The sequence below is a fragment of the Anas acuta genome, unplaced genomic scaffold (genome assembly GCF_963932015.1).
Source record: "Anas acuta unplaced genomic scaffold, bAnaAcu1.1 SCAFFOLD_357, whole genome shotgun sequence".
NCBI classification, from domain to species: Eukaryota; Metazoa; Chordata; class Aves; order Anseriformes; family Anatidae; genus Anas; species Anas acuta.
The window spans coordinates 1-25,771 of NW_027076106.1; the positions used below are offsets into that span (position 1 = coordinate 1).

A 25,771-nucleotide genomic window follows, 5' to 3' on the forward strand; every position below is an offset into this window, starting at 1 on the left:
TAAGGGGGGGGTCTCCAAATAGGGGGGGGTCCCCAAACATAAGGGGAGGGTCCCCAAAATAAGGGGGGATGCCCATAAGGGGGGGAGTACCCAAATAGGGAGGGTGTCCCCCAAAATAAGGGGGGGTCCCCCAAAAATAAGGGGGGGTCCCCAAAAATCAGGGGGGGTCTCCAAATAGGGGGGGTCCCCAGGGGGTCCCAATAAGGGGAGGGTCCCAAAATAAGGGGGGATGCCCATAAGGGGGGGAGTACCCAAATAGGGAGGGTGTCCCCCAAAATCAGGGGGGTCCCCCAAAATAAGGGGGGGGTCTCCAAGTAAGGGGGGGTCCCCCAAAAATAAGGGGGGGTTGGACAAAATAAGGGGGGATGCCCATAAGGGGGGGAGTACCCAAATAGGGAGGGTGTCCCCCAAAATCAGGGGGTCCCCCAAAATAAGGGGGGTCTCCAAGTAAGGAGGGGTCCCCCAAAAATAAGGGGAGGGTCCCCAAAATTAAGGGGGAATGCCCATAAGGGGGGGAGTACCCAAATAGGAGGGTGTCCCCAAAATCAGGGGGGTCCCCCAAAAATCAGGGGGGGTCTCCAAGTAAGGGGGGGTTCCCCAAAAATAAGGGGAAGGTCCCCAAAATAAGGGGGAATGCCCATAAGGGGGGGAGTACCCAAATAGGAGGGTGTCCCCCAAAATCAGGGGGGGGCCCCCAAAATAAGGGGGGGTCTCCAAATAAGGGGGGGTCCCCAAAAAATAAGGGGAGGGTCCCCAAAATTAAGGGGGAATGCCCATAAGGGGGGGAGTACCCAAATAGGGAGGGTGTCCCCAAAATCAGGGGGTCCCCCAAAATAAGGGGGGTCTCCAAATAAGGGGGGGTCTCCAAATAAGGGGGGGTCCCCCAAAAATAAGGGGAGGGTCCCCAAAATAAGGGGGGATGCCCATAAGGGGGGGAGTACCCAAATAGGGAGGGTGTCCCCCAAAATCAGGGGGGTCCCCAAAATCAGGGGGGTCCCCCAAAATAAGGGGGGTCTCCAAATAAGGGGGGGTCTCCAAATAAGGGGGGGTCCCCCAAACATAAGGGGAAGGTCCCCAAAATAAGGGGGGATGCCCATAAGGGGGGGAGTACCCAAATGTAGGGGGGGCATCCCTCAAAAGAGGGGGTCCCCAAACAGGGGGGCCCCAAAAGTAGAGGGGGTGTCCCCATAAATTGGGGGGGGTCCCATAAATGGGGTATCTCCCCCAAAAAAGGTTTAGGCCAAAAGAGGGGGTTCCCCATAATATGGGGGTCTACCCAAAATGAGGGGGGGGTCACCATAAATGGGGGAGGTCTCCCAAAAATAAGGGCAGTCCCCATAAATGGGGGGGAGGGCTGGAAATATGGGGGGGGCCCATTCCCAGGACCCTCCATGGGTACATTTGGGGGGGGTCCCCATTCCCAGGACCCCCCATGGTGCATTTAGGTGGGGGTCCCCATCCCCAATCCCCCCTCCAGGTCCATTTAGGGACACTCCCCATTCCCAGGACCCCCCATGGGTGCATTTGGGGGGGGGTCCCCATCCCCAAGGCCCCCCCCAGGCACATTTGGGGGGGTCCCCATTCCCAGGACATGCCATGGGTGCATTTGGGGGGGTCCCCATCCCCAAGGCCCCCCCCCATGTACATTTAGGTGGGGGTCCCCATCCCCAACCCCCCCCCCGGTCCATTTAGGGGGGGCATCCCCCGCCAACCCCCCCCAGCCACATTTTGGGGGGGTCCTATTCCCAGGACCCCCCATGGGTGCTTTTGGGTGGGGGTCCCCATCCCCAAGGCCCTCCCCAGGTACATTTGGGGGGGGTCCCATCCCCAAACCCCCCCCCAGGCACATTTTGGGGGGCTCCCATTCCCAGGACCCCCCATGGCTGCATTTAGGGGGGGGGCCCATCCCCAAGCCCCCCCCCCAGGTCCATTTAGGGGCACTCCCATTCCCAGGACCCCCCATGGGTGCATTTAGGGGGGGTCCCCATCCCCAAACCCCCCCAGGTCCATTCAGGGGGGCATCCCCCCCCCCCCACCCCTCCCCAGCCACATTTAGTGCTTCCCTTCCCTTTCCCCATCCCCCTGTCCCCATTTCAACCTCCCCCACCTGGAACCCCCCCCCCCCCCATTATTTAGGGGGGTAGCCCCCCCCCCTAATTTTGACGTCCCCCCCCCAGAAGTGCCTGCGCTTCGACCCGGGGGCGGCGGTGTGGGCGGCCAAGCAGCAGGTGCTGTGCACGCTGACCGAGGGGCTCCACGACGGCCTCAACTACGGCCTCTTCCAGCCGGCCGCCGCCGGCCGCGACGCCAAATTCCTGGACGAGGAGCGGCCCCTGCGCGACTACCCCCAGAGCTTCGAGCAGGGGGTGCCCTACCTCGAGGTGGGCGGGGCTTAAAGGGGCGGGGCCTGGAGGGGGAGGGGCTTAAAGGGGTGGGGTGCGAGGGGGCGGGGCTTAAAAGGGTGGGGTACAAGGGGGCGGGGCTTAAAAGGGTGGGGCCTGAGGGGGCGGGGTCTAAAGGGGCGGGGTTTAATGGGGTGGGGCTTAAGGGGCGGGGCTTAAAGGGGTGGGGCATAAGGGGGTGGGGTCTAAAGGGGTGGGGGTACAAGGGGTGGGGTCTAAAGGGGTGGGGTTGGGGAATGGGAGGGGGTCTGGGGGCTCAGGGGCGTGGTCAGAGGTGGGCGGGGCTTAAATGAGCGGGGCTTAAAGGGGTGGGGCTCGAGGGGGCGGGCTTAAAGGGGTGGGGTGAGAGAGGGCGGGTCTAAAGGGGCGGGGTTTAATGGGGTGGGGCTTAAGGGGGCGGGGCTTAAGGGGTGGGGTGAGAGGGGCGGGGCCTAAAAGGTGGGGCTCGAGGGGCGGGGCTTAAAGGGTGGGGCCCGAGGGGGCGGGGCTTAAAAGGGGGAGCGAGGGGGCGGGGCTTAAAGGGGTGGGGCATAAGGGGGTGGGGTCTAAAGGGGCGGGGTTTAATGGGGTGGGGCTTAAGGGGGCGGGGCTTAAAGGGATGGGGGTACAAGGGGGTGGGGTCTAAAGGGTGGGGTTGGGGAATGGGAGGGGGTCTGGGGGCTCTGGAGGGCGTGGTCAGGCTCAGGGGGCGTGGTCAAGAGGTGGGCGTGGCCCAAAGGGGCGTGGCCCAAAGGGGTGGGGCATAAGGGGGTGGGGTCTAAAGGGGTGGGGCTGGGGAATGGGAGGGGGTCTGGGGGCTCTGGGGGGGCGTGGTCAGAGGTGGGAGGGGCTTAAAGGGGCGGGGCTTAAAGGGGTGGGGCACGAGGGGGCGGGGCTTAAAGGGGTGGGGTACAAGGGGGTGGGGTCTAAAGGGGTGGGGTTGGGGAATGGGAGGGGCTCTGGGGGCTCTGGGGCGTGGTCAGAGGTGGGTGGGGCTTAAGGGGGTGGGGCATAAGGGGCGGGGCTTAAAGGGGTGGGGCTTAAAGGGGTGGGGGTACAAGGGGGTGGGGTCTAAAGGGGTGGGGTTGGGGAAGGGGAGGGGGTCTGGGGGCTCTGGGGGGGCGTGGTCAGGCTCAGGGGGCGTGGTCAGAAGTGGGCGGGGCTTAAAGGGGTGGGGCTTAAGGGGGTGGGGCTTAAAGGGGTGGGGCATCAAAGGGGCGGGGTCTAAAGGGGCGGCGTTGGGGAATGGGAGGGGGTCTGGGGGCTCGGGAAGGGCGGGGTCAGGCTCAGGGGGCGTGGTCATAGGTGGGAGGGGCTTAAAGGGGCGGGGCTTAAGGGGTGGGGTGCAAGGGGGTGGGGCTTAAAGGGGTGGGGCGCGAGGGGGCGGGGCCTAAAGGGGTGGGGTTGGGGAATGGGAGGGGGTCTGGGGGCTCAGGAAGGGCGTGGTCAGGGTCAGGGGGCGTGGCCAGAGGTGGGCGGGGCTTAAAGGGGCGGGCCTAAAGGGGTGGGGTTGGGGAAGGGGAGGGGTCTGGGGGCTCTGGGGGGCGTGGTCAGGCTCAGGGGGCGTGTCAGAGGTGGGAGGGGCTTAAAGGGGTGGGGCTTAAAGGGGTGGGGCTTAAAAGGGTGGGGCTCGAGGGGCGGGGCTTAAAGGGGTGGGGTACAATGGTGTGGGGTCTAAAGGGGTGGGGTTGGGGAATGGGAGGGGGTCTGGGGGCTCTGGAAGGGCGTGGTCAGGCTCAGGGGGCGTGGTCATAGGTGGGAGGGGCTTAAAGGGGCGGGGCCTAAAGGGGAGGGGCATAAGGGGGTGGGGCATAAAAGGGGTGGGGTCTCAAGGGGTGGGGTTGGGGATGGGAGGGGCTCTGGGGGCTCAGGGGCGTGGTCAGAGGTGGGCGGGGCTTAAAAGGGCGGGGTCTGAAAAGGTTGAGGCGCGAGAGGGCGGGGCTTAAAGGGTGGGGTGAGAGAGGGTGGGGTCTAAAGGGGTGGGGTTGGGGAATGGGAGGGGGTCTGGGGGGCGTGGTCAGGCTCAGGGGGCGTGGTCAAGAGGTGGGCGGGGCCTAAAGGGCGGGGCTTAAATGGGTGGGGTGAGAGAGGGCGGGGTCTAAAGGGGTGGGGTACCAAGGGGGTGGGGTCTAAAGGGTGGGGTTGGGGGATGGGAGGGGGTCTGGGGGCTCAGGAAGGGCGTGGTCAGGCTCAGGGGCGTGGCCAGAGGTGGGCGGGGCTTAAAGGGGTGGGGCGAGAGGGGGCGGGGCTTAAAGGGGTAGGGCATCAAAGGGGTGGGGTCTAAAGGGGTGGGGTTGGGGAATGGGAGGGGGTCTGGGGGCTCTGGGGGGGCGTGGTCAGGCTCAGGGGGCGTGGTCAAAGGTGGGCGAGGCTTAAAGGGGTGGGGCCTTAAGGGGGTGGGGTTAAATGGGTGGGGCACGAGGGGGCGGGGCTTAAGGGGTGGGGTGAGAGGGGTGGGGTCTAAAGGGGTGGGGTTGGGGAATGGGCGGGGCTCTGGGGGCTCTGGGGGGCGTGGTCAGGCTCAGGGGGCGTGGTCAGGGTCAGGGGGCGTGGTCAGAGGTGGGCGGGGACTAAAGGGGCGGGGCCTAAATGGGTGGGGCATAAAGGGGTGGGGCATCAAAGGGGCGGGTCTCAAGGGGTGGGGTTGCGGAATGGGAGGGGGTCTGGGGGCTCAGGGGGCGTGGTCAAGAGGTGGGAGGGGTTTAATGGGGTGGGGCTTAAGGGGCGGGGCTTAAAGGGGTGGGGCATAAGGGGGTGGGGTCTAAAGGGTGGGGTTGGGGGATGGGAGGGGGTCTGGGGGCTCAGGAAGGGCGTGGTCAGGCTCAGGGGGCGTGGCCAGAGGTGGGCGGGGCTTGTATGGGCGTGGCTACAGGTGGGCGTGGCCTCCCGTGGCGGGAAAAGTGGGCGTGGTCAACATGGGCGGGGCACCTGTGGGCGGGGTCAAAAGGGTGGGGGGGGCCTGGGGAGGGGCAGGGGGCGGGGTCACCGCCGGGGCAGTGGGCGTGGCCTGAGTGGGCGTGGCTAAAAGTGGGCGTGTCCCTTATTGGCCACGCCCCCTTCGAGCTTGGGGGCGTGGCCTGCGGTGGGCGGGGCCGAGCCAGAGTGGGTGGAGCTTGAGGGCGCAGCATGGGATGAATGGGAGGGGGCGTGGCCTCGGGGGGGGGCGTGGCCTTGGGGGGCGTGGCCTCCGAGGGGGCGTGGCCTCCGAGGGGGCGTGTCCCTGTGTGACCCCGCCCCCCAGTTCCGGTACAAGACGCGGGTGTACAAGCAGACCAACCTGGACGAGAAGCAGCTGGCCAAGCTGCACACCAAGGTAAGCCCCGCCCCCTGGCCACGCCCCCCGCCCCTTGGCCACGCCCCCTTTTTAATCTGACCACGCCCCCCTCCTCTGGGACACGCCCCCTTCTGCTTGGCCACGCCCCCTGCTGGGGTTCCCCATAGGCTCCCGTGGTGGCCCCCCGTGACCTCTTGGTGACCCCGTGACCCCCCCCATGACCCATGACCCCTCCATGACCCCAATGTCCCCCCCATGACCCCATGGCCCCCCCATGACCCCAATGTCCCCTCCATGACCCCATGACCCCCCCATGACCCCAATGTCCCCCCATAACCTCATGTCCCCCCCATGACCCCAATGTCCCCCCCATGACCCCCCATGACCTCAATGTCCCCCCCATGACCCCAATGTCCCCCCCATGACCCCAATGTCCCCACGGTGCCCCCATGGCCCCAGTATCCCCCCAGTATTCCCCCAGTGTCCCCACAGTGTCCCCACACCTCCCCGTGCCCCCCCCCAGTGTCCCCGCACCCCTCGGTGTCCCCGCAGTGTCCCCAGTGTCCCCCCACACCCCCTACGCCCCCACTGTCCTCTCAGTGTCCCCCATGTCCCCCATGTCCCCCCGGTGTCCCCACATCCCCTGGTGACCCCCAGCTGTCCCCTGGTGTCCCCCCCGTGTCCCCATGTCCCCTGGTAATCCCCTGCCCCCCGATGTCCCCATATCCCCCCTTGTCCCCATGTCCCCAAGCTCTCCCCATGTCCCCACGTCCCCTGGTGTCCCCCTGCCCCCTGGTGTCCCCCCAGTGTCCCCATGTCCCCCAGTGACCCCCAGCTGTCCCCATGTCCCCCAGTGACCCCCAGCTGTCCCCTGGTGTCCCCCCAGTGTCCCCATGTCCCCTGGTGACCCTCAGCTGTCCCCCTGCCCCCGGGTGTCCCCCTGGTGTCCCCATGTCCCCTGGTGTCCCCCTGCCCCCCGGTGACCCCCAGCTGTCCCCCCGTGTCCCCCCAGTGTCCCCACGTCCCCTGGTGTCCCCCTGTCCCCCGGTGCCCCCCCCGGTGTCCCCCAGGTGTCCCCATGTCCCCCGGTGACCCCCAGATGCCCCCGGTCCCCTGGTGTCCCCCTGGTGTCCCCACGTCCCCTGGTGTCTCCCTGCCCCCCAGTGACCCCCAGCTGTCCCCCTGCCCCCTGGTGTCCCCCTGGTGTACCCCTGTCCCCAAGCTCTCCCCATGTCCCCACGTCCCCTGGTGTCCACCTGTCCCCCGGTGTCCCCCTGCCCCCCGGTGACCCCCAGCTGTCCCCCGGTCCCCTGGTGTCCCCATGTCCCCTGGTAACCCCCTGCCCCCCAGTGTCCCCATATCCCCCTGGTGTCCCCATGTCCCCAAGCTCTCCCCATGTCCCCTGGTGTCCCCCTGCCCCCTGGTGTCCCCCCAGTGTCCCCATGTCCCCTGGTAACCCTCAGCTGTCCCCCTGCCCCCGGGTGTCCCCACATCCCCCGGTGTCCTCCTGCCCCCCGGTGTCCCCCCCCGGTGTCCCCATGTCCCATGTCCCCAGACGGGGCTGCGCAAGTTCCTGGACTATGTTCAGCACGGCTCGGCCGAGAAGGTGGCGCGGCTGCTGGACCGCGGCCTCGACCCCAACTACCACGACTCCGACTCGGGGGGTGAGTGTCCCCCTGTCCCCATGTCCCCCTGTCCCCCTGTCCCCCTGTCCCCCTGTCCCCACGTCCCCGTGTCCCCCGTCCTGTGCCTCGGTGTCCCTGGCAGCCCAGCCCCATGTCCCTGGGGAGGATGTGATGGCCCTGGTGGCACCCCTGGGGACATCCCTGTATCCCTGGTGGCACCCCTGGGATGTCCCCAAGCCCCCTGGGGACACCCCCGTATCCCTGGGGACACACCCAGAATGTCCCCAAGCCCCCTGGGGACACCCCTGGAATGTCCCCAAGCCCCCTGGGGACACCCCCGTATCCCTGGTGGCATCCCTGAGATGTCCCCAAGCCCCCTGGTGACCTCCCCATATACCTGGGGACACCTCCAGGATGTCCCCAAGCCCCCTGGGGACACCCCCATGTCCCTGGTGGCACCCCTGGGATGTCCCCAAGCCCCCTGGGGACCTCCCCATATACCTGGGGACACCTCCAGGATGTCCCCAAGCCCCCTGGGGACCTCCCCCTATACCTGGGGACACCTCCAGGATGTCCCCAAGCCCCCTGAGGACACCCCCGTATCCCTGGGGACACCCCTGGGATGTCCCCAAGCCCCCTGGGGACACCCCCATATCCCTGGGGACACCCCCGTATCCCTGGTGGCAACCCTGAGATGTCCCCAAGCCCCCTGGTGACCTCCCCATATACCTGGGGACACCTCCAGGATGTCCCCAAGCCCCCTGGGGACACCCCCATATCCCTGGGGACACCCCCGTATCCCTGGTGGCACACCTGGGATGTCCCCAAGCCCCCTGGTGACCTCCCCCTATATCTGGGGACACCTCTAGGATGTCCCCAAGCCCCCTGGGGACACCCCCGTATCCCTGGTGGCACCCCTGGGATGTCCCCAAGCCCCCTGGGGACACCCCCGTATCCCTGGTGGCACCCCTGGGATGTCCCCAAGCCCCCTGGTGACCTCCCCATATACCTGGGGACACCTCCAGGATGTCCCCAAGCCCCCTGGGGACACCCCTGTATCCCTGGTGGCACCCCTGGGGTGTCCCCAAGCCCCCTGGTGACCTCCCCCTATACCTGGGGACACCTCCAGGATGTCCCCAAGCCCCCTGGGGACACCCCCGTATCCCTGGTGGCACCCCTGGGATGTCATCAAGCCCCCTGGGGACACCCCCATGTCCCTGGTGGCACCCCTGGGATGTCCCCAAGCCCCCTGGGGACACCCCCATGTCCCTGGTGGCACCTCCAGGATGTCCCCAACCCCCCTGGGGACACCCCCATATCCCTGGGGACACCCCCGTATCCTTGGTGGCACCCCTGGGATGTCCCCAAGCCCCCTGGTGACCTCCCCATATACCTGAGGACACCCCTGGGATGTCCCCAAGCCCCCTGGGGACACCCCCGTATCCCTGGGGACACCCCCAGAATGTCCCCAAGCCCCCTGGGGACACCCCCGTATCCCTGGGGACACCCCCAGAATGTCCCCAAGCCCCCTGGGGACACCCCCGTATCCCTGGTGGCATCCCTGGGATGTCCCCAAGCCCCCTGGGGACACCCCCGTATCCCTGGTGGCATCCCTGGGATGTCCCCAAGCCCCCTGGTGACCTCCCCATATACCTGGGGACACCTCCAGGATGTCCCCAAGCCCCCTGGGGACATTGCCATATCCCTGGTGGCACCCCTGGGATGTCCCCAAGCCCCCTGGGGACACCCCCGTATCCCTGGTGGCACCCCTGGGATGTCCCCAAGCCCCCTGGGGACACCCCCGTATCCCTGGGGACACCCCCGTATCCCTGGTGGCACCCCCAGGATGTCCCCAAGCCCCCTGGGGACACCCCCGTATCCCTGGTGGCATCCCTGGGATGTCCCCAAGCCCCCTGGGGACATTGCCGTATCCCTGGTGGCACCCCTGAGATGTCCCCAAGCCCCCTGGGGACACCCCCGTATCCCTGGGGACACCCCCAGAATGTCCCCAACCCCCCTGGGGACACCCCCGTATCCCTGGGGACACCCCTGGGATGTCCCCAAGCCCCCTGGAGACCTCCCCATATACCTGGGGACACCCCCAGAATGTCCCCAATCCCCCTGAGGACACCCCCGTATCCCTGGTGGCACCCCTGAGATGTCCCCAAGCCCCCTGGGGACACCCCCATATCCTTGGTGGCACCCCTGGGATGTCCCCGAGCCCCCTGGGGACACCCCCATGTCCCTGGTGGCACTCCTGGGGACATCCCTGTATCCCTGGGGACACCCCCATATCCTTGGTGGCACCCCTGGGATGTCCCCAAGCCACCTGGGGACACCCCCAGAATGTCCCCAAGCCCCCTGGGGACCTCCCCCTATAGCTGGGGACACCTCCAGGATGTCCCCAAGCCCCCTGGGGACACCCCCGTATCCCTGGGGACACCCCCGAAATATCCCCAAGCCCCCTGGGGACACCCCCATACCCCTGGGGACACCCCCAGAATGTCCCCAAGCCCCCTGGGGACATTGCCACGTCTTTGGTGGCACCTCTGGGATGTCCCGTGTCCCCTTGGGGACATCTCTGTTTCTCTGGGGACAGCCCCAGGGTGTCCCTGAGACCCTTGGGGACATCACTGTGTGCTTGGTGGCACCCCTGGGATGTCCCCAAGCCCCCTGGGGACACCCCCATGTCCCTGGTGGCACCCCTGGGATGTCCCCAAGCCCCCTGGGGACACCCCCGTATCCCTGGGGACACCCCTGGGATGTCCCTGAGCACCCTGGGGACCTCCCCCTATACCTGGGGACACCTCCAGGATGTCCCCAAGACCCTGGGGACACCCCCGTATCCCTGGGGACACCCCCAGAATGTCCCCAAGCCCCCTGGGGACATTGCCACGTCCTTGGTGGCACCTCTGGGATGTCCCGTGTCCCTTTGGGGACATTTCTGTGTCTCTGTGGACAGCCCAAGGGTGTCCCTGAGACCCTTGGGGACATCACTGTGTGCTTGGTGGCACCCCTGGGATGTCCCCAAGCCCCCTGGGGACACCCCCATGTCCCTGGTGGCATCCCTGGGATGTCCCCAAGCCCCCTGGGACAACCCCACACTCCTGGGGACACCCCTGGGATGTCCCTTATCCTCTTGGTGTCACCCACATACCCCTGGTGACACCCCAGAATGTCCCCGGTGACACCCCAGGGTGTCCTTTATCCCCTTGGGGACACCCCCACGTCCCTTGGGGACACCCCCATGTCCCTGGTGACACCCCTGGGATGTCCCCAAGCCCCTTGGGGACACCCTTGGGATATCCCTTAACCCTTTGGGGCCACCCCCATACCCCTGGTGACACCCCAGGGTGTCCCTGAGCCCCTTGGGGACACCCCCATGTCCCCAGTGACACCCCAGGGTGCCGTCACCCCCTCCCTACCCACGTCCCCACGCGCCCCACATCGTCCCCAAGCCCCCTGCAGCCCCCCGCCCCATTACACCCCCGGCTCCCTTTCCCCGGGGGTTTAACATGGGTGCCGCCGGGCACCCTTGGGTGCCCCCCTGGGTGACGCGGGTGCCACCGGGTGTCCCCAGAGACGCCGCTGACGCTGGCGGCGCAGCGCGAGGGGCCGGGGGAGGTGGAGATCATCCGGCTGCTGTGCCTGGGGGGCGCCCACCTCGATTTCCGCGCCCGCGACGGCGCCACCGCCCTGCACCGCGCCGTCTGCACCCGCCGCTACCCCCGCCCTGCTGGTACGCGGGGGGCACCCATGGGTGGCGGGGACCCCGGGGTGGTGGGGAGCCATGGGTGGTGGGGACCCATGGGTGGTGGGGAGCCATGGGTGTGAGAGGGTGTATGGGCACCCATGGGTGGCAGGGACCCTTGGGTGTGGGAGGGTGCACGGGCACCCATGGGTGATGGGGACCCTTGGGTGATAGGGACCCATGGGTGTTGGAGACCCCTGGGTGTGAGAGGGTGGACGAGCACCCATGGGTGGTGGGGACCCCTGGGTGTGGGAGGGTGGATGAGCACCCATGGGTGGCGGGGATCCTTGGGTGATAGGGACCCCTGGGTGTCGGGGACCCCTGGCTGTGTGGGAGGGTGGATGAGCACCCATGGGTGTCGGGGACCCATGGGTGCGTGGGAGGGTGGATGAGCACCCATGGGTGATGGGGACCCTTGGGTGTGGGAGGGTGCATGGGCACCCCTGGGTGATGGGGACCCCTGGGTTTCGGGGACCCCTGGGTGTGGGAGGGTGCACACGCACCCATGGGTGATAGGGACCCCTGGGTGTCGGGGACCCCTGGGTGTGTGGGAGGGTGCATGGGCACCCATGGGTGGCAGGGACCCCTGGGTGGTGGGGACCCCTGGGTGTGACAGGGCGCACGGGCACCCAGGGGTGATGGGGACCCCTGGGTGGTGGGGACCCCTGGATGTGGGAGGGTGGATGAGCACCCATGGGTGTCGGGGACCCCTGGGTGTGGGAGGGTGCACGGGCACCCATGGGTGGCAGGGACCCCTGGGTGGTGGGGACCCCTGGGTGTGTGGGAGGGTGCACGGGCACCCATGGGTGATGGGGACCCTTGGGTGGTGGGGACCCCTGGGTGTGTGGGAGGGTGCACGGGCACCCATGGGTGATGGGGACCCCTGGGTGGTGGGGACCCATGGGTGTGTGGGAAGGTGCATGGGCACCCATGGGTGATAGGGACCCCTGGGTGGTGGGGACCCCTGGGTGTGTGGGAGGGTGCACGGGCACCCATGGGTGATGGGGACCCTTGGGTGGTGGGGACCCCTGGGTGTGTGGGAGGGTGCACGGGCACCCATGGGTGATGGGGACCCCTGGGTGGTGGGGACCCATGGGTGTGTGGGAAGGTGCATGGGCACCCATGGGTGATGGGGACCCCTGGGTGGTGGGGACCCCTGGGTGTGTGGGAGGGTGGATGAGCACCCATGGGTGATGGGGACCCCTGGGTGTGGGAGGGTGCACGGGCACCCATGGGTGGCAGGGACCCCTGGGTGGTGGGGACCCCTGGGTGTGTGGGAAGGTGCACGGGCACCCATGGGTGATGGGGACCCCTGGGTGGCGGGGACCCCTGGGTGTGGGAGGGTGGATGAGCACCCATGGGTGGCAGGGACCCCTGGGTGGTGGGGACCCCTGGGTGTCGGGGACCCATGGGTGTGTGGGAGGGTGGATGAGCACCCATGGGTGTTGGGGACCCCTGGGTGTGGGAGGGTGTATGGGCACCCATGGGTGATGGGGACCCATGGGTGATAGGGACCCCTGGGTGTTGGGGACCCATGGGTGTGTGGGAGGGTGGATGAGCACCCATGGGTGATAGGGACCCATGGGTGATAGGGACCCCTGGGTGTGGGAGGGTGCACGGGCACCCATGGGTGTGCATGGTGCTGTGTGTGCTGCTGCAGCGTGCGTGGGTGCTGGGCATGCAAGGGGGTTGCACTTGCAAGGGGGTGCAATGGGTGCACGTGTGCAATGGGTGCTGGGTGCAATGCGTGTGAGGGTGTTGTGCTTGCACGGGTGCAATAGGAGCTGGGTGCAGTGGGTGCTGGGTGCAATGGGTGCTGGATGCAATGGGTGCAATGGGCACTGGGTGCAGCGGGTGCTGGATGCAATGGGTGCAATGGGCACTGGGTGCAGCGGGTGCTGGGTGCAATGGGTGCAATGGGCACTGGGTGCAGCGGGTGCTGGGTGCAATGGGTGCAATGGGCACTGGGTGCAATGGGTGCAATGGGTGCTGGGTGCAATGGCTGATGGGTGCAATGCATGCAATGGGCACTGGGTGCAATGGGCGCTGGGTGCAATGGGCGCTGGGTGCAATGGGTGCCAGTTGCAAAGGGCACACCGGGTGCTGGATGCAATGGGTGCAATGGGCACTGGGTGCAGCGGGTGCTGGTTGCAATGGGCACTGGGTGCAATGGGTGCTGGGTGCAGTGGGCGCTGCACACCCAGGTGCAATGGGTGCTGGGTGCAATGGGCACACTGGGTGCTGGGTGCAATGGGTGCAATGGGTGCTGGTTGCAATGGGCACTGGTTGCAATGGGCGCTGGGTGCAATGTGCACTGGGTGCAATGGGTGCAATGGGTGCCAGTTGCAACGGGCACACTGGGTGCTGGGTGCAATGGGTGCGATGGGCACTGGGTGCAATGGGTGCAATGGGTGCTGGTTGCGATGGGCACCAGGTGCAACGGGTGCTGGGTGCAATGGGTGCAATGGGTGCAATGGGCACTGGGTGCAATGGGTGCTGGGTGCAATGGGTGCAATGGGCACCGGGTGCAGCGGGTGCTGGGTGCTGGGCGTCCCCGCAGGCGCTGCTGGACCTGGGGGGCTCCCCCAACTACAAGGACCGCCGGGGGCTGACCCCCCTGTACCACACGGCCATGGTGGGGGGCGACCCCCGCTGCTGCGAGCTGCTGCTCTACAACCGCGCCCACATCGGCACCGTCGACGAGAACGGCTGGCAGGAGATCCACCAGGTCACCGTGGCCCCATGTCCCCATGTCCCCATGTCCCCCTGTCCCCATGTCCCCAAGTCCCCATGTCCCCATGTCCCCAAGTCCCCGTGTCCCTATATCCTCCATGTCCCTATATCCTCCATGTCCCCATATCCTCCATGTCCCATGTCCACATGTCCCCCTGTCCCCAGGTCCCCAAGTCCCCATGTCCCCATGTCCCCATGTCCCCAAGTCCCCATGTCCCCAAGTCCCCATGTCCCCATGTCCCCAAGTCCCCGTGTCCCCAAGTCCCCAAGTCCCCAAGTCCCCAAGTCCCCATGTCCCCATGTCCCCATGTCCCCAAGTCCCCGTGTCCCTATATCCTCCACGTCCCCATATCCTCCATGTCCCATGTCCCCATGGTCCCCATGTCCTCCCCATGGTCCCCAATATCCCCATGGTCCCCAGTGTCCCCCAGTGTCCCCATGGTTCCCAGTGTCCCCCCCAATGTCCCCATGGTCCCCAGTATCATCCCCAGTGTCCCCCTGGTCCCCAGTATCATCCCCAGTGTCCCCCCATGTCCCCATGGTCCCCAGTATCATCCCCAGTGTCCCCCAATATCCCCATGGTCCCCAGTATCTCCTCCATGGCCCCATGGCCCCAGTGTCCCCAAATGTCCCCATGGTCCCCAGTATCATCCCCAGTGTCCCCAAATGTCCCCATGGTCCCCAGTATCATCTCCAGTGTCCCCCAATGTCCCCACGTTCCCCAGTATCTCCATGGCCCCATGGCCCCAGTGTCCTCCCTATGGTCCCCAATGTCCCCTCAATGTCCCCATGTCCCCCAGTGTCCCCCCACGTTCCCCAGTATCTCCCCCATCACCCCCAGTGTCCCCCAATGTCCCAGTGTCCCCCAATGCCCTCATGTCCCCCCATGTCCCCAGTGCCCCCCAATGTTCCCCAGTATCTCCCCCATGACCCCAGTATCTCCCCCAATGTCCTTATACCCCCCAGTGTCCCCCAGTGTCCTTGTGTCCCCATGTCCCAGTGTCCCCCAATGTCCCCATGTCCCCAGTGTCCCTCCCATGTTCCCCAATATCTCACCCATGGCCCCAGTGTCCCCCAATCTCCCTGTGACCCCCAATGTCCCCCAATGTCCCCCTGTCCCCCAGTGTCCCCCAATTCCCCCATGCCCCCAGTGTCCCCCAATCTCCCTGTGTCCCCCAGTGTCCCCCAATATCCCCGTGTCCCCAGTGTCCCCCAATATCCCCCTGTCCCCCAATGCCCCCCAATCCCCCCTGTCCCCCAGTGTCCCCCAATGTCCCCCTGTCCCCCAATGCCCCCCAATCCCCCCTGTCCCCCAGTGTCCCCCAGTGCCCCCCAATATCCCCATGTCCCCAGTGTCCCACATTCCCCGGTTACCTCCCCCATGTCCCAGTGTCCCCCAATCTCCCTGTGTCCCCCAATGTCCCCCTGTCCCCCAGTGTCCCCCAGTGTCCCCCAGTGTCCCCGTGTCCCCCAATGTCCCCCTGTCCCCCAGTGTCCCCCAGTGTCCCCGTGTCCCCCAATGTCCCCCAATGCCCCCCAATATCCCCATGTCCCCAGTGTCCCACATTCCCCAATTACCTCCCCCATATCCCAGTATCCCCCAGCACCCCCCAAGCCCCCCGGCGCGTCCCCGTGTCCCACGCCCCGTGTCCCCGTGTCCCCAGGCGTGCCAGCACGGGCACTCGCAGCACCTCGAGCACCTCCTCTTCTATGGGGCCGAGGCGGCGGCGCAGAACGCCTCCGGGAACACCGCCCTGCACATCTGCGCCCTATACAACAAGGTGGGGACACCGGGGGGGACGGGGATGGGGACACGGGGATGGGGACACTGGGATGGGGACATGGGGATGGGGGATATGGGGACAGGGACACAGGGATGGGGACATGGGGATGGGGACACGGGGATGGGGACATGGGGATGGGGACATGGGGATGTTTTGGGACATGGGGACAGGGACGGGGATATGGGGATGGGGACATGGAGACAGGGAAATGGGGTCAAGGACGTGGGGACAAGGACATGGGGACAGGGGATATGGGGATGGGATATGGGGATGGAGACGTGGGGATGGGGATATGGGGATGGGGACATGGGGATGGGATGGAGACATGGGGACAGGGACAGGGATACGGGGATGGGGATAGGGACACGGGGATGTGGGGATGGGGATGGGGGACACAGGGATGGGGACACAGGGATGGGGACACAGGGATGGGGACATGGGGATAGGGGACATGGAGATGGGGGTTATAGGGACGGGGACACGGGGATGGGGACACGGGGATGGGGACACGGGGATGTTGTGGGACATGGGGACAGGGACGGGGATATGGGGATGGGGATAGGGACATGGGGATATGAGGATGGGGACATGGGGATGGGGGATATAGGGACGGGGACACGGGGATGGGGACATGGGGATGGGGACATGGAGACAGGGAAATGGGGTCAAGGACATGGGGACAAGGACATGGGGACAGGGGATATGGGGATGTTGTGGGACATGGGGACAGGGACAGGGATATGGGAATGGGGATAGGGACACGGGGATGTGGGGATGGGGATGGGGACATGGGGATGGGGGATATAGGGATGGGGACACAGGGATGGGGACACGGGGATGGGGACACGGGGATGGGGACACGGGGATGGGGACATGGGGATGGGGGATATAGGGACGGGGACATGGGGATGGGATATGGGGATGGAGACGTGGGGATGGGGACATGGGGTTGGAGATGTGGGGATGGGAACATGGGGACAGGGATATGGGGACAAGGACATGGGGATATGGGAATGGGGGATATGGGGATGGGGGATATGGGGACAGGGACACGGGGATGGGGACACAGGGACAGGGACATGGGGGCAGGGACATGGGGATGGGGACATGGGGACAAGGATGTGGGGATATGGGGATGGGGGATATGGGGACAGGGACACGGGGATGGGGACATTGGGATGTGGGACATGGGGATATGGGGAAGTAAGATGTAGGGACGGGAATATAGGGACTGGGGACATGGGGGATGTAAGATATAGGGGCAGGGGGACACGGGGATATGGGACACGGGGAAATTGGGATATGGGACAAGGGGGGGTGGGATATGGGGACATTGGGGTATGGGACGTGGGGCAGGGGGATGTGGGACGTGGCCTACACGGGACAAGGGTGACATGGGGACATGGGATATGGGGCCATGGGGACGTGGAGATATGGGACAAGAGGATTGGGGACATGGGGACATGGGGACATGGGGGACATAGGGGTACGGGATATGGGGACATGGGGGACTTGGGGTCATGGGGATATGGGATCAGAGGGATTGGGGACATGGGGACATGGGATATGGGGCCATGGGGACGTGGAGATATGGGACAAGAGGACTGGGGACAGGGGATATGGGGCCATGGGGACATGGGATATGGGGCCATGGGGACGTGGAGATATGGGACAAGAGGACTGGGGACAGGGGATATGGGGCCATGGGGACATGGGATATGGGGCCATGGGGACGTGGAGATATGGGACAAGAGGACTGGGGACAGGGGATATGGGGCCATGGGGACATGGGATATGGGGCCATGGGGACGTGGAGATATGGGACAAGAGGATTGGGGACAGGGGATATGGGGACATGGGGACATGGGGGACATTGGGATATGGGGCCACGTGCCGTGCCCCCCCCAGGAGAGCTGCGCCCGCATCCTGCTGTACCGCGGGGCCAACAAGGAGGTGAAGAACAACAGCGGGCAGACCCCCTTCCAGGTGGGGACACGGGGACACGGGGGGGGGGACATGGTGGGGGGGGCGCGGGGACCCCCAGCTGAGTGTGTCCCCAACGTGTCCCCCCCCAGGTGGCCGTCATCGCGGGGAACTTCGAGCTGGGGGAGCTGATCAAGAACCACCGGGACTCGGATGTGGGTGAGTGGGGGGGGGTGTGGGGACATGGGGGGGGGCACTGGGGACATTGGGGGGGCGCTGGGGACATTGGGGAGGCGCTGGGGACATGGGGACATTGGGGGGCGTGCGGGATATGGGGGGGATATAAAGGGATGGGGGGACACAGGGGAGCTAAGGGAGGACATGGGAGCCCCCCCCCCACCCATGGGTGCCCCCCCACCCATGGGTGCCCCCCCCCCCATCCCAGTGCCGTTCCAGGAGAGCCCCCAGTTCGCGGGGCGTCGCCGGGAGGGGGCGCGGGGGGCGCTGCCCCTGCCCCAGCGCCTGCTGCGGGCCAACAGCGACGCCGGGGCGGGGGGGCCCGAGTGGGCTCTGAGGGGCCCCCCCGGCGCCCCCCCAGCCCCCCGCGCCCCCACGGGCACCCTGCGCAGCGCCAGCAGCCCCCGAGGGGCTCGCGCCCGCTCCCCCTCCCGGGGCCGGCACCCCGAGGAGCCCCGCAGGCAGCCCCGTGGGAGGCCCAGGTATTGGGGGGCAAGGGGGGGGACATAGGGGTGGGGGGGCGATGGGGACAATGGGGACAGTGGGGTGATGGGGACGATGGGGGTGATGGGGATGAGGGAGATGAGGATGGTGATGAAGATGATGGGGATGATGGAGATGATGAGGATGATGGAGATGATGGGGATGATGGATATGATGAGGATGATGAAGATGATGGGGATGATGGAGATGATGAGGGTGAGGATGATGATGAGGTTGATGGAGACAATGGGGGTGATGTAGATGATGAGGATGATGATGATGGGAAGTATGGAGACGATGGGGATGAGGATGATGAAGATGATGGGGATGATGGAGATGATGAGGATGATGAAGATGATGGGGATGATGAGGATGAGGATGATGAAGATGATGGGGATGATGAGGATGAGGATGGTGATGAAGATGATGGAGATGATGAAGATGATGGGGATGATGGAGACGATGGGGATGATGGAGACAATGAGGATGAGGATGATGGGGACAATGGAGACAACGAAGATGATGGAGATGGTGAGGATGATGCAGACAATGAAGATGATGGGGATGATGGAGACAATGGGGTTGATGGGGATGGTGGAGATGAGGATGGTGATGAAGATGATGGGGATGATGGAGATGATGAGGATGAGGATGATGGAGATGATGAGGATGATGGAAATAATGACGGAAATTACGGGGACAGCGGGGATGATGGAGACAGTGATAAAAATGATGGGGACAACGGGGACGATGGAGATGATGGGGATGATGATAGAAATGATAGGGACAACAGGGTTGATGAGGATATTGGGGATGATGGGGATATTGGGGACGATGGAGATGATGGGGATGATGAGGATGATGGAAATAATGACGGAAATTATGGGGACAATGGGGATGATGGAGACAGTGATAGAAAGGATGGGGACAACAGGGACGATGGAGATGATGGAGACAATGATAGAAATGATGGGGACAACCGGGATGATGAGGATATTGGGGATGATGGAGATGATGGGGATGATGGAGATGATGAGGATGATGGAGACAATGATAGAAATGATGGGGACAACGGGGACGATGAGGATATTGGGGACAATGGGGATATTGGGGACGATGGGGATGATGGGGACGATGGAGATGATGGGGACGATGGAGACAATGATAGAAATGATGGGGACAATGGGGATGATGAGGATTTTGGGGACGATGGGGATGATGGGGACGATGGAGATGATGGAGATGATGGAGATGATGAGGATGATGGAAATAATGACGAAAATTGTGGGGACAATGGGGATGATGGAGACAGTGATAGAAAGGATGGGGACAACCGGGACGATGGAGATGATGGGGACGATGGAGATAAATGATAGAAACGGTGGGGACAATGGAGATGATGAGGATATTGGGGATGATGGAGATGATGGGGACGATGGAGATAAATGATAGGAACAGTGGAGACAACGGGGATGATGGAGACGATGAAGATGATGAGGATGATGGAGACAATGATAGAAATGATGGGGACAACGGGGATGAGGATATTGGGGATGATGGGGATATTGGGGACGATGGAGATGATGGAGATGATGAGGATGATGAGGATGATGGAAATAATGACGGAAATTACGGGGACAGCGGGGATGATGGAGACAGTGATAAAAATGATGGGGACAATGGGGACGATGGAGATGATGGGGATGATGGAAATAATAATGGAGATGGTCAGGACGATGGAGATGAGGAGGATATTGGGGATGATGGAGACGATGGGGATGATGGAGATGGTAAGGATGATGGAAATAATGACGGAAATTACGGGGACAGTGGGGATGATGGAGACAATGATGAAAGGATGGGGACAACAGGGACGATGGAGATGATGGGGATGATGGAGACAATGATAGAAATGATGGGGACAACGGGGATGATGAGGATATTGGGGATGATGGAGATGATGGGGATGATGGAGATAAATGATAGGAACGTTGGGGACAACGGGGATGATGAGGATACTGGGGATGATGGAGATGATGGGGATGATGGAGACAATGATAGAAATGATGGGGACAATGGGGATGATGAGGATTTTGGGGATGGTGGAGACAATGGGAACGATGGAGATGATGAGGATGATGGAGACAATGATAGAAATGATGGGGACAATGGGGGTGATGAAGATATTGGGGATGATGGGGACAATGGGGATGATGGAGATGATGGGGACGATGGAGATAAATGATAGGAACGGTGGGGACAATGGGGATGATGAGGATATTGGGGATGATGGAGATGATGGGGATGATGGAGATGATGGAGATGATGGGGACAATGATAGAAATGATGGGGACAACGGGGACGATGAGGATATTGGGGACGATGGGAATGATGGGGACGATGGAGATGATGGAGATGATGGAGATGATGAGGATGATGGAAATAATGACGGAAATTATGGGGACAGCGGGGATGATGGAGACAGTGATAAAAATGATGGGGACAACGGGGACGATGGAGATGATGGAGATGATGGAGATGATGGGGATGATGCAGACAATGATAGAAATGATAGGGACAACGGGGATGATGAGGATATTGGGGATGATGGAGACGATGGAGATGATGGGGATGATGGAGATAATAATGGAGATGGTCAGGATGATGGAGATGAGGAGGATATTGGGGATGGTGGAGACAATGGGGATGATGGAGATGATGGGGATGATGGAGATGATGATGGAGATGGTGGAGACAATGGGAATGATGGGGACAATAGGGATGATAGGAATAATGATAAGAATGGTGGAGATAATGATGGAGATGATGGGGACGATGGAGATGAGGAGGATATTGGGGACGATGGAGATGATGGAGATGATGAGGATGATGAGGATGATGGAAATAATGACGGAAATTACGGGGACAGCGGGGATGATGGAGACAGTGATAAAAATGATGGGGACAACGGGGACGATGGAGATGATGGGGATGATGGAAATAATAATGGAGATGGTCAGGACGATGGAGATGAGGAGGATATTGGGGATGATGGAGACAATGGGGATGATGAGGATGATGAGGATGATGGAAATAATGACGGAAATTGTGGGGACAATGGGGATGATGGAGACAGTGATAGAAATGATGGGGACAACGGGGATGATGGAGATGATGGGGACAATGGAGATGATGGGCATGATGGAGACAATGATAGAAATGATGGGGACAACGGGGATGATGAGGATATTGGGGATGATGGAGATGATGGGGACAACAGGGATGATGGAGACAGTGATAGAAATGATGGGGACAACGGGGATGATGAGGACATTGGGGACAATGAGGATATTGGGGACGATGGGGACGATGGGGACAATGGGGACGATGGGGATGATGGAGACAATGATAGAAATGATGGGGACAATGGGGATGATGAGGATTTTGGGGACAATGAGGATATTGGGGACGATGGAGACGATGGAGATGATGGGGATGATGGGGATGATGGAGACGATGATAGAAATGATGGGGACAATGGGGATGATGAGGATATTGGGGACAATGGGGATATTGGGGACGATGGAGATGATGGGGATGATGGAGATGATGGGGACGATGGAGATCATGATAAGGATGCTGGAGATAATTCTGGAGACGCTGAGGATGATGAGGATGATGGAGACAATGATAGAAATGATGGGGACAACGGGGACGATGAGGATATTGGGGACGATGGGGATATTGGGGACGATGGAGATATTGGGGACGATGGAGATAATGGGAACGATGGAGATAACGGGGATGATGGAGATCATGATAAGGATGCTGGAGATAATTATAGAAACGATGGAGACGCTGAGGATGATGAGGATGCTGGGGACAATGGGGATATTGGGGACAATGGGGATATTGGGGACGAAGGAGATAATGGGAACGATGGAGATAACGGGGATGATGGAGATCATGATAAGGATGCTGGAGATAATTCTGGAGACGCTGAGGATGATGAGGATGATGAGGATGATGAGGATGATGAGGACGCTGGGGACAATGGGGGGGGACACCACCGCGCCCCCCAACCCTGACGGCTTGCCCCCAACCTCCCGGTGCTCCCGCAGCTCTAGCGGGGGGGGTCGCGAGCCGGGCGCCCCCGGGGGGTCCCTGGGCCCCCGGGGCGTGAAGCGCAAGCTCTACTCGGCCGTGCCCGGCCGCTCCTTCCTGGCCGTGCGACCCTACCAGGCGCAGGGCGAGGGCGAGCTCTCGCTCAGCAAGGGCGAGCGCATCAAGGGTAGGTGGGCTACGGGGGGGTGGGGGGGGGGTGGGGGGTGGGGGCACCCAGGGGTGAGTGGTGGGTGCCCAGCGCCCGGGTTGGGTTGAGGGTTGGGTGCCCCTGGGTGGATTTTTGGGGGGATGTTGGGTGAGCTGGGTGCATTTTGGGTGGGCATTGGGTGCATTTTGGGTGGATATTGGGTGACCTGGGTGCATTTTGGGTGACCTGGGTCAATTTTGGGTGGACATTGGGTGCCCCTAGGTCGATTTTGGGTAAACATTGGGTGACCTGGGTTGATTTTGGGTGGATATTGGGTGACCTGGGTGCATTTTGGGTGGACATTGGGTGCCCCAACACCGGGGTGCGTGCGTTGGGTTGGGCGTTGGGTGCCCCTGGGTGCATTTTGGGTGGATATTGGGTGACCTGGGTGCATTTTGGGTGAGCTGGGTGCATTTTGGGTGGGCGTTGGGTGCCCCAACACCAGGGCGCATGCGTTGGGTTGAGTGTTGGGTGCCCCTGGGTGCATTTTGGGTGGATATTGGGTGACCTGGGTGCGTTTTGGGTGACCTGGGTCGATTTTGGGTGAACATTGGGTGACCATGGGTGCATTTTGGGTGGATGTTGGGTGACCTGGGTGCATTTTGGGTGGATATTGGGTGACCCGGGTGAATTTTGGGTGCCCCTGGGTGCATTTTGGGTGGGCATTGGGTGCCCCAGCACCGGGGTGCATGCATTGGGTTGAGTGTTGGGTGCCCCTGGGTGCATTTTGGGTGGATATTGGGTGACCTGGGTGCGTTTTGGGTGACCTGGGTCGATTTTGGGTGAACATTGGGTGACCATGGGTGCATTTTGGGTGGATGTTGGGTGACCTGGGTGCATTTTGGGTGACCTGGGTGCATTTTGGGTGAACGCTGAGTGACCTTGGGTGCATTTTGGGTGGATATTGGGTGCCCCTAGGTCGATTTTGGGTGGACCTTGGGTGACCTGGGTGCATTTTGGGTGACCTTGGGTGCATTTTGGGTGACCTGGGTGCATTTTGGGTGGGCATTGGGTGCCCCAACACCGGGGTGCGTGTGTTGGGTTGGGCATTGGGTGCCCCTGGGGCCATTTTGGGTGGATATTGGGTGACCTTGGGTGCATTTTGGGTGAACATTGGGTGACCTTGGGTGCATTTTGGGTGACCTTGGGTGCATTTTGGGTGACCTGGGTCAATTTTGGGTGAACATTGGGTGACCTGGGTGCATTTTGGGTGGACGTTGGGTGCCCCTGGGTCTATTTTGGGTGGATGTTGGGTGACCTGGGTGCATTTTGGGTGACCTTGGGTGCATTTTGGGTGGACATTGGGTGCCCCTGGATCGATTTTGGGTGAACATTGGGTGACTTGGGTGCATTTTGGGTGACCTGGGTCGATTTTGGGTGGACATTGGGTGACCTGGGTGCATTTTGGGTGACCTGGGTCGATTTTGGGTGAACATTGGGTGCCCCTGGGGCCATTTTGGGTGGATATTGGGTGACCTGAGCCGATTTTGGGTCAATTCCGTGCATTTTTGGCTGCCCTGGACACTTGGATCCATTTCAGGGGGGGCACACTGGGTGCTTGGGCGCATGCCCTGGAGTGGGGGGATTTAGGGGTGCGGGGTGGGGGTTAGGGGTACGGGGGGGGTCTGGGGGTGCCGTGCCCACCCCCATTCCCCCCCCCCAAATTTTTTGCACAGTGCTCAGCGTGGGCGAGGGGGGATTTTGGGAGGGGCAGGCGCGGGGCCGCGTGGGCTGGTTCCCCTCCGAGTGCGTCGAGGAGGTGCCCGCGCGCACCCCCGAAGGGAAGGCCGGTACGGACCCCCCCCCAAAAAAAAACACGACCCCAGACCCCCAAATTGGGACCCCCAACCTTGACCCCAAATGGGACCCCAAAATTTTGCCCCCTAAATGGGACCCATCGCCTGGGGGGGACCCCAAAACACAGCCCTGGGGGGGGCCCCAAAACAAAGCCCTGGAGGGGGACCCCAAAACAAAGCCCTGGGGGGGGACCCCAAAACAGACCCCCCCAATCTGGGCCCCCTCCCCCAATGGGACCCCCCCTCGCCCACCCCCCAATTCCTCCCTCCCCTAAAACACCCCCCAGGGCCCCCAAACTCCCCGTGTTTTGGGCTGCCCCCCCCCTCCCCGGACTCCCCGGACCCCCCCCCAAATTTTGGGGTGCCCCCCCGACCCCTGTGTGCCCCCCCCCCCCCAGAGAGCCGCAGTGACAAAGCCAAGCGCCTCTTCCGCCACTACACCGTGGGGTCCTACGACAGCTTCGACGCCCCCAGGTGAGGCCCCCCCAAACCCCAAAACCCCCCCAAACCCACCCCAGGACCCTCCCCAACCCCAAATCCCCCCCCACTTGTCCCCAAAATGCCCCAAATCAGCCCCAAAAGCCATGAAATCGCCCCGAAATGCTCCTCAGAAGACTCGATGCACCCCCCCCCAAAAGTGTCCCTCAACCCAAATCCTCCAAAATTCACCCCAAATCTTCCCAAATTCACCCCAAATCCTCCAAGGTGCTCCCACCCCCTCCCCAGAGCCTCAGCCCCCCCAAATCCCCCGATGCCCCCCAAATTCCCCTTAAATTGCCCCAAACACCCCCAGGATGCCCCAAGTCCCCCCAGCACCCCCGAAACACCACTAAATCCCCCCAGAACAGCCCCAAACCCACCCAAAACAACCCAAATACTCCAAAACACCCAAATTGTCCCCAAAACACCCAAATTGTCCCCAAACACCCCAAATGCCCCCAAAATGCCCCCAATCCCCCCAAAGAGTCTAAATCCACCCAAATCCACCCAAAACGCTTCAAATCCCCAAATGTCCCAAATCTACTGAAAGCCCTCAAAACTCCCTAAATTCACCCAGAACCCCCCAAATCCACCCCAAATTCCCAAAATCCACCCAAAGCACCCCGAATCTACCCAAAACTCCCAAGTTCCTCCAAACCCTCCAACTCCACCCCCTCTAAATGCCCCCAAAATACCCCAAACCCTTGAAATTCCCCCAAACGTTCCAAAACATCCAAATTTCCCCCAAATCACCAAAACCACTCCAAATCCTCCCCAAATACCCCAAATCCTCCCCAAATACCCCAAATCCTCCCCAAACACCCCCGATCTCCCTAAATTATGCCAAAACATCGCAAGTTTTCCCCAAACACCCCAAATCCCTCCAACCACCCCCAATGCCCCCAAACGACCCCAAATGGCCCCAATCCACCCCGAACGCCCCAAATCTCTCCAAAATATCCCCAAGAGCTCTCAATGGTCTTAATTCCTCC

The 25,771-nt window shown here is 62.7% G+C and overlaps 1 protein-coding gene across 1 annotated transcript; it reads left to right on the top strand.

Annotated features, from left to right (window-relative positions):
• Nucleotides 1-2,177: 2,177 nt before the first annotated feature.
• On the top strand, nucleotides 2,178-24,871 carry LOC137848979 (SH3 and multiple ankyrin repeat domains protein 1-like; the record flags this gene model as incomplete). The annotated part of the gene is made up of 12 exons (XM_068668459.1): nucleotides 2,178-2,381; nucleotides 5,623-5,694; nucleotides 7,211-7,319; nucleotides 10,861-11,060; nucleotides 13,466-13,759; nucleotides 15,429-15,545; nucleotides 17,457-17,534; nucleotides 17,624-17,690; nucleotides 17,917-18,190; nucleotides 22,313-22,482; nucleotides 24,180-24,293; nucleotides 24,698-24,871. Coding segments are annotated over 12 exons (1,779 nt in total), but the record flags the coding sequence as incomplete, so codon positions are not given.
• Between the last annotated feature and the right edge of the window lie 900 nt (nucleotides 24,872-25,771).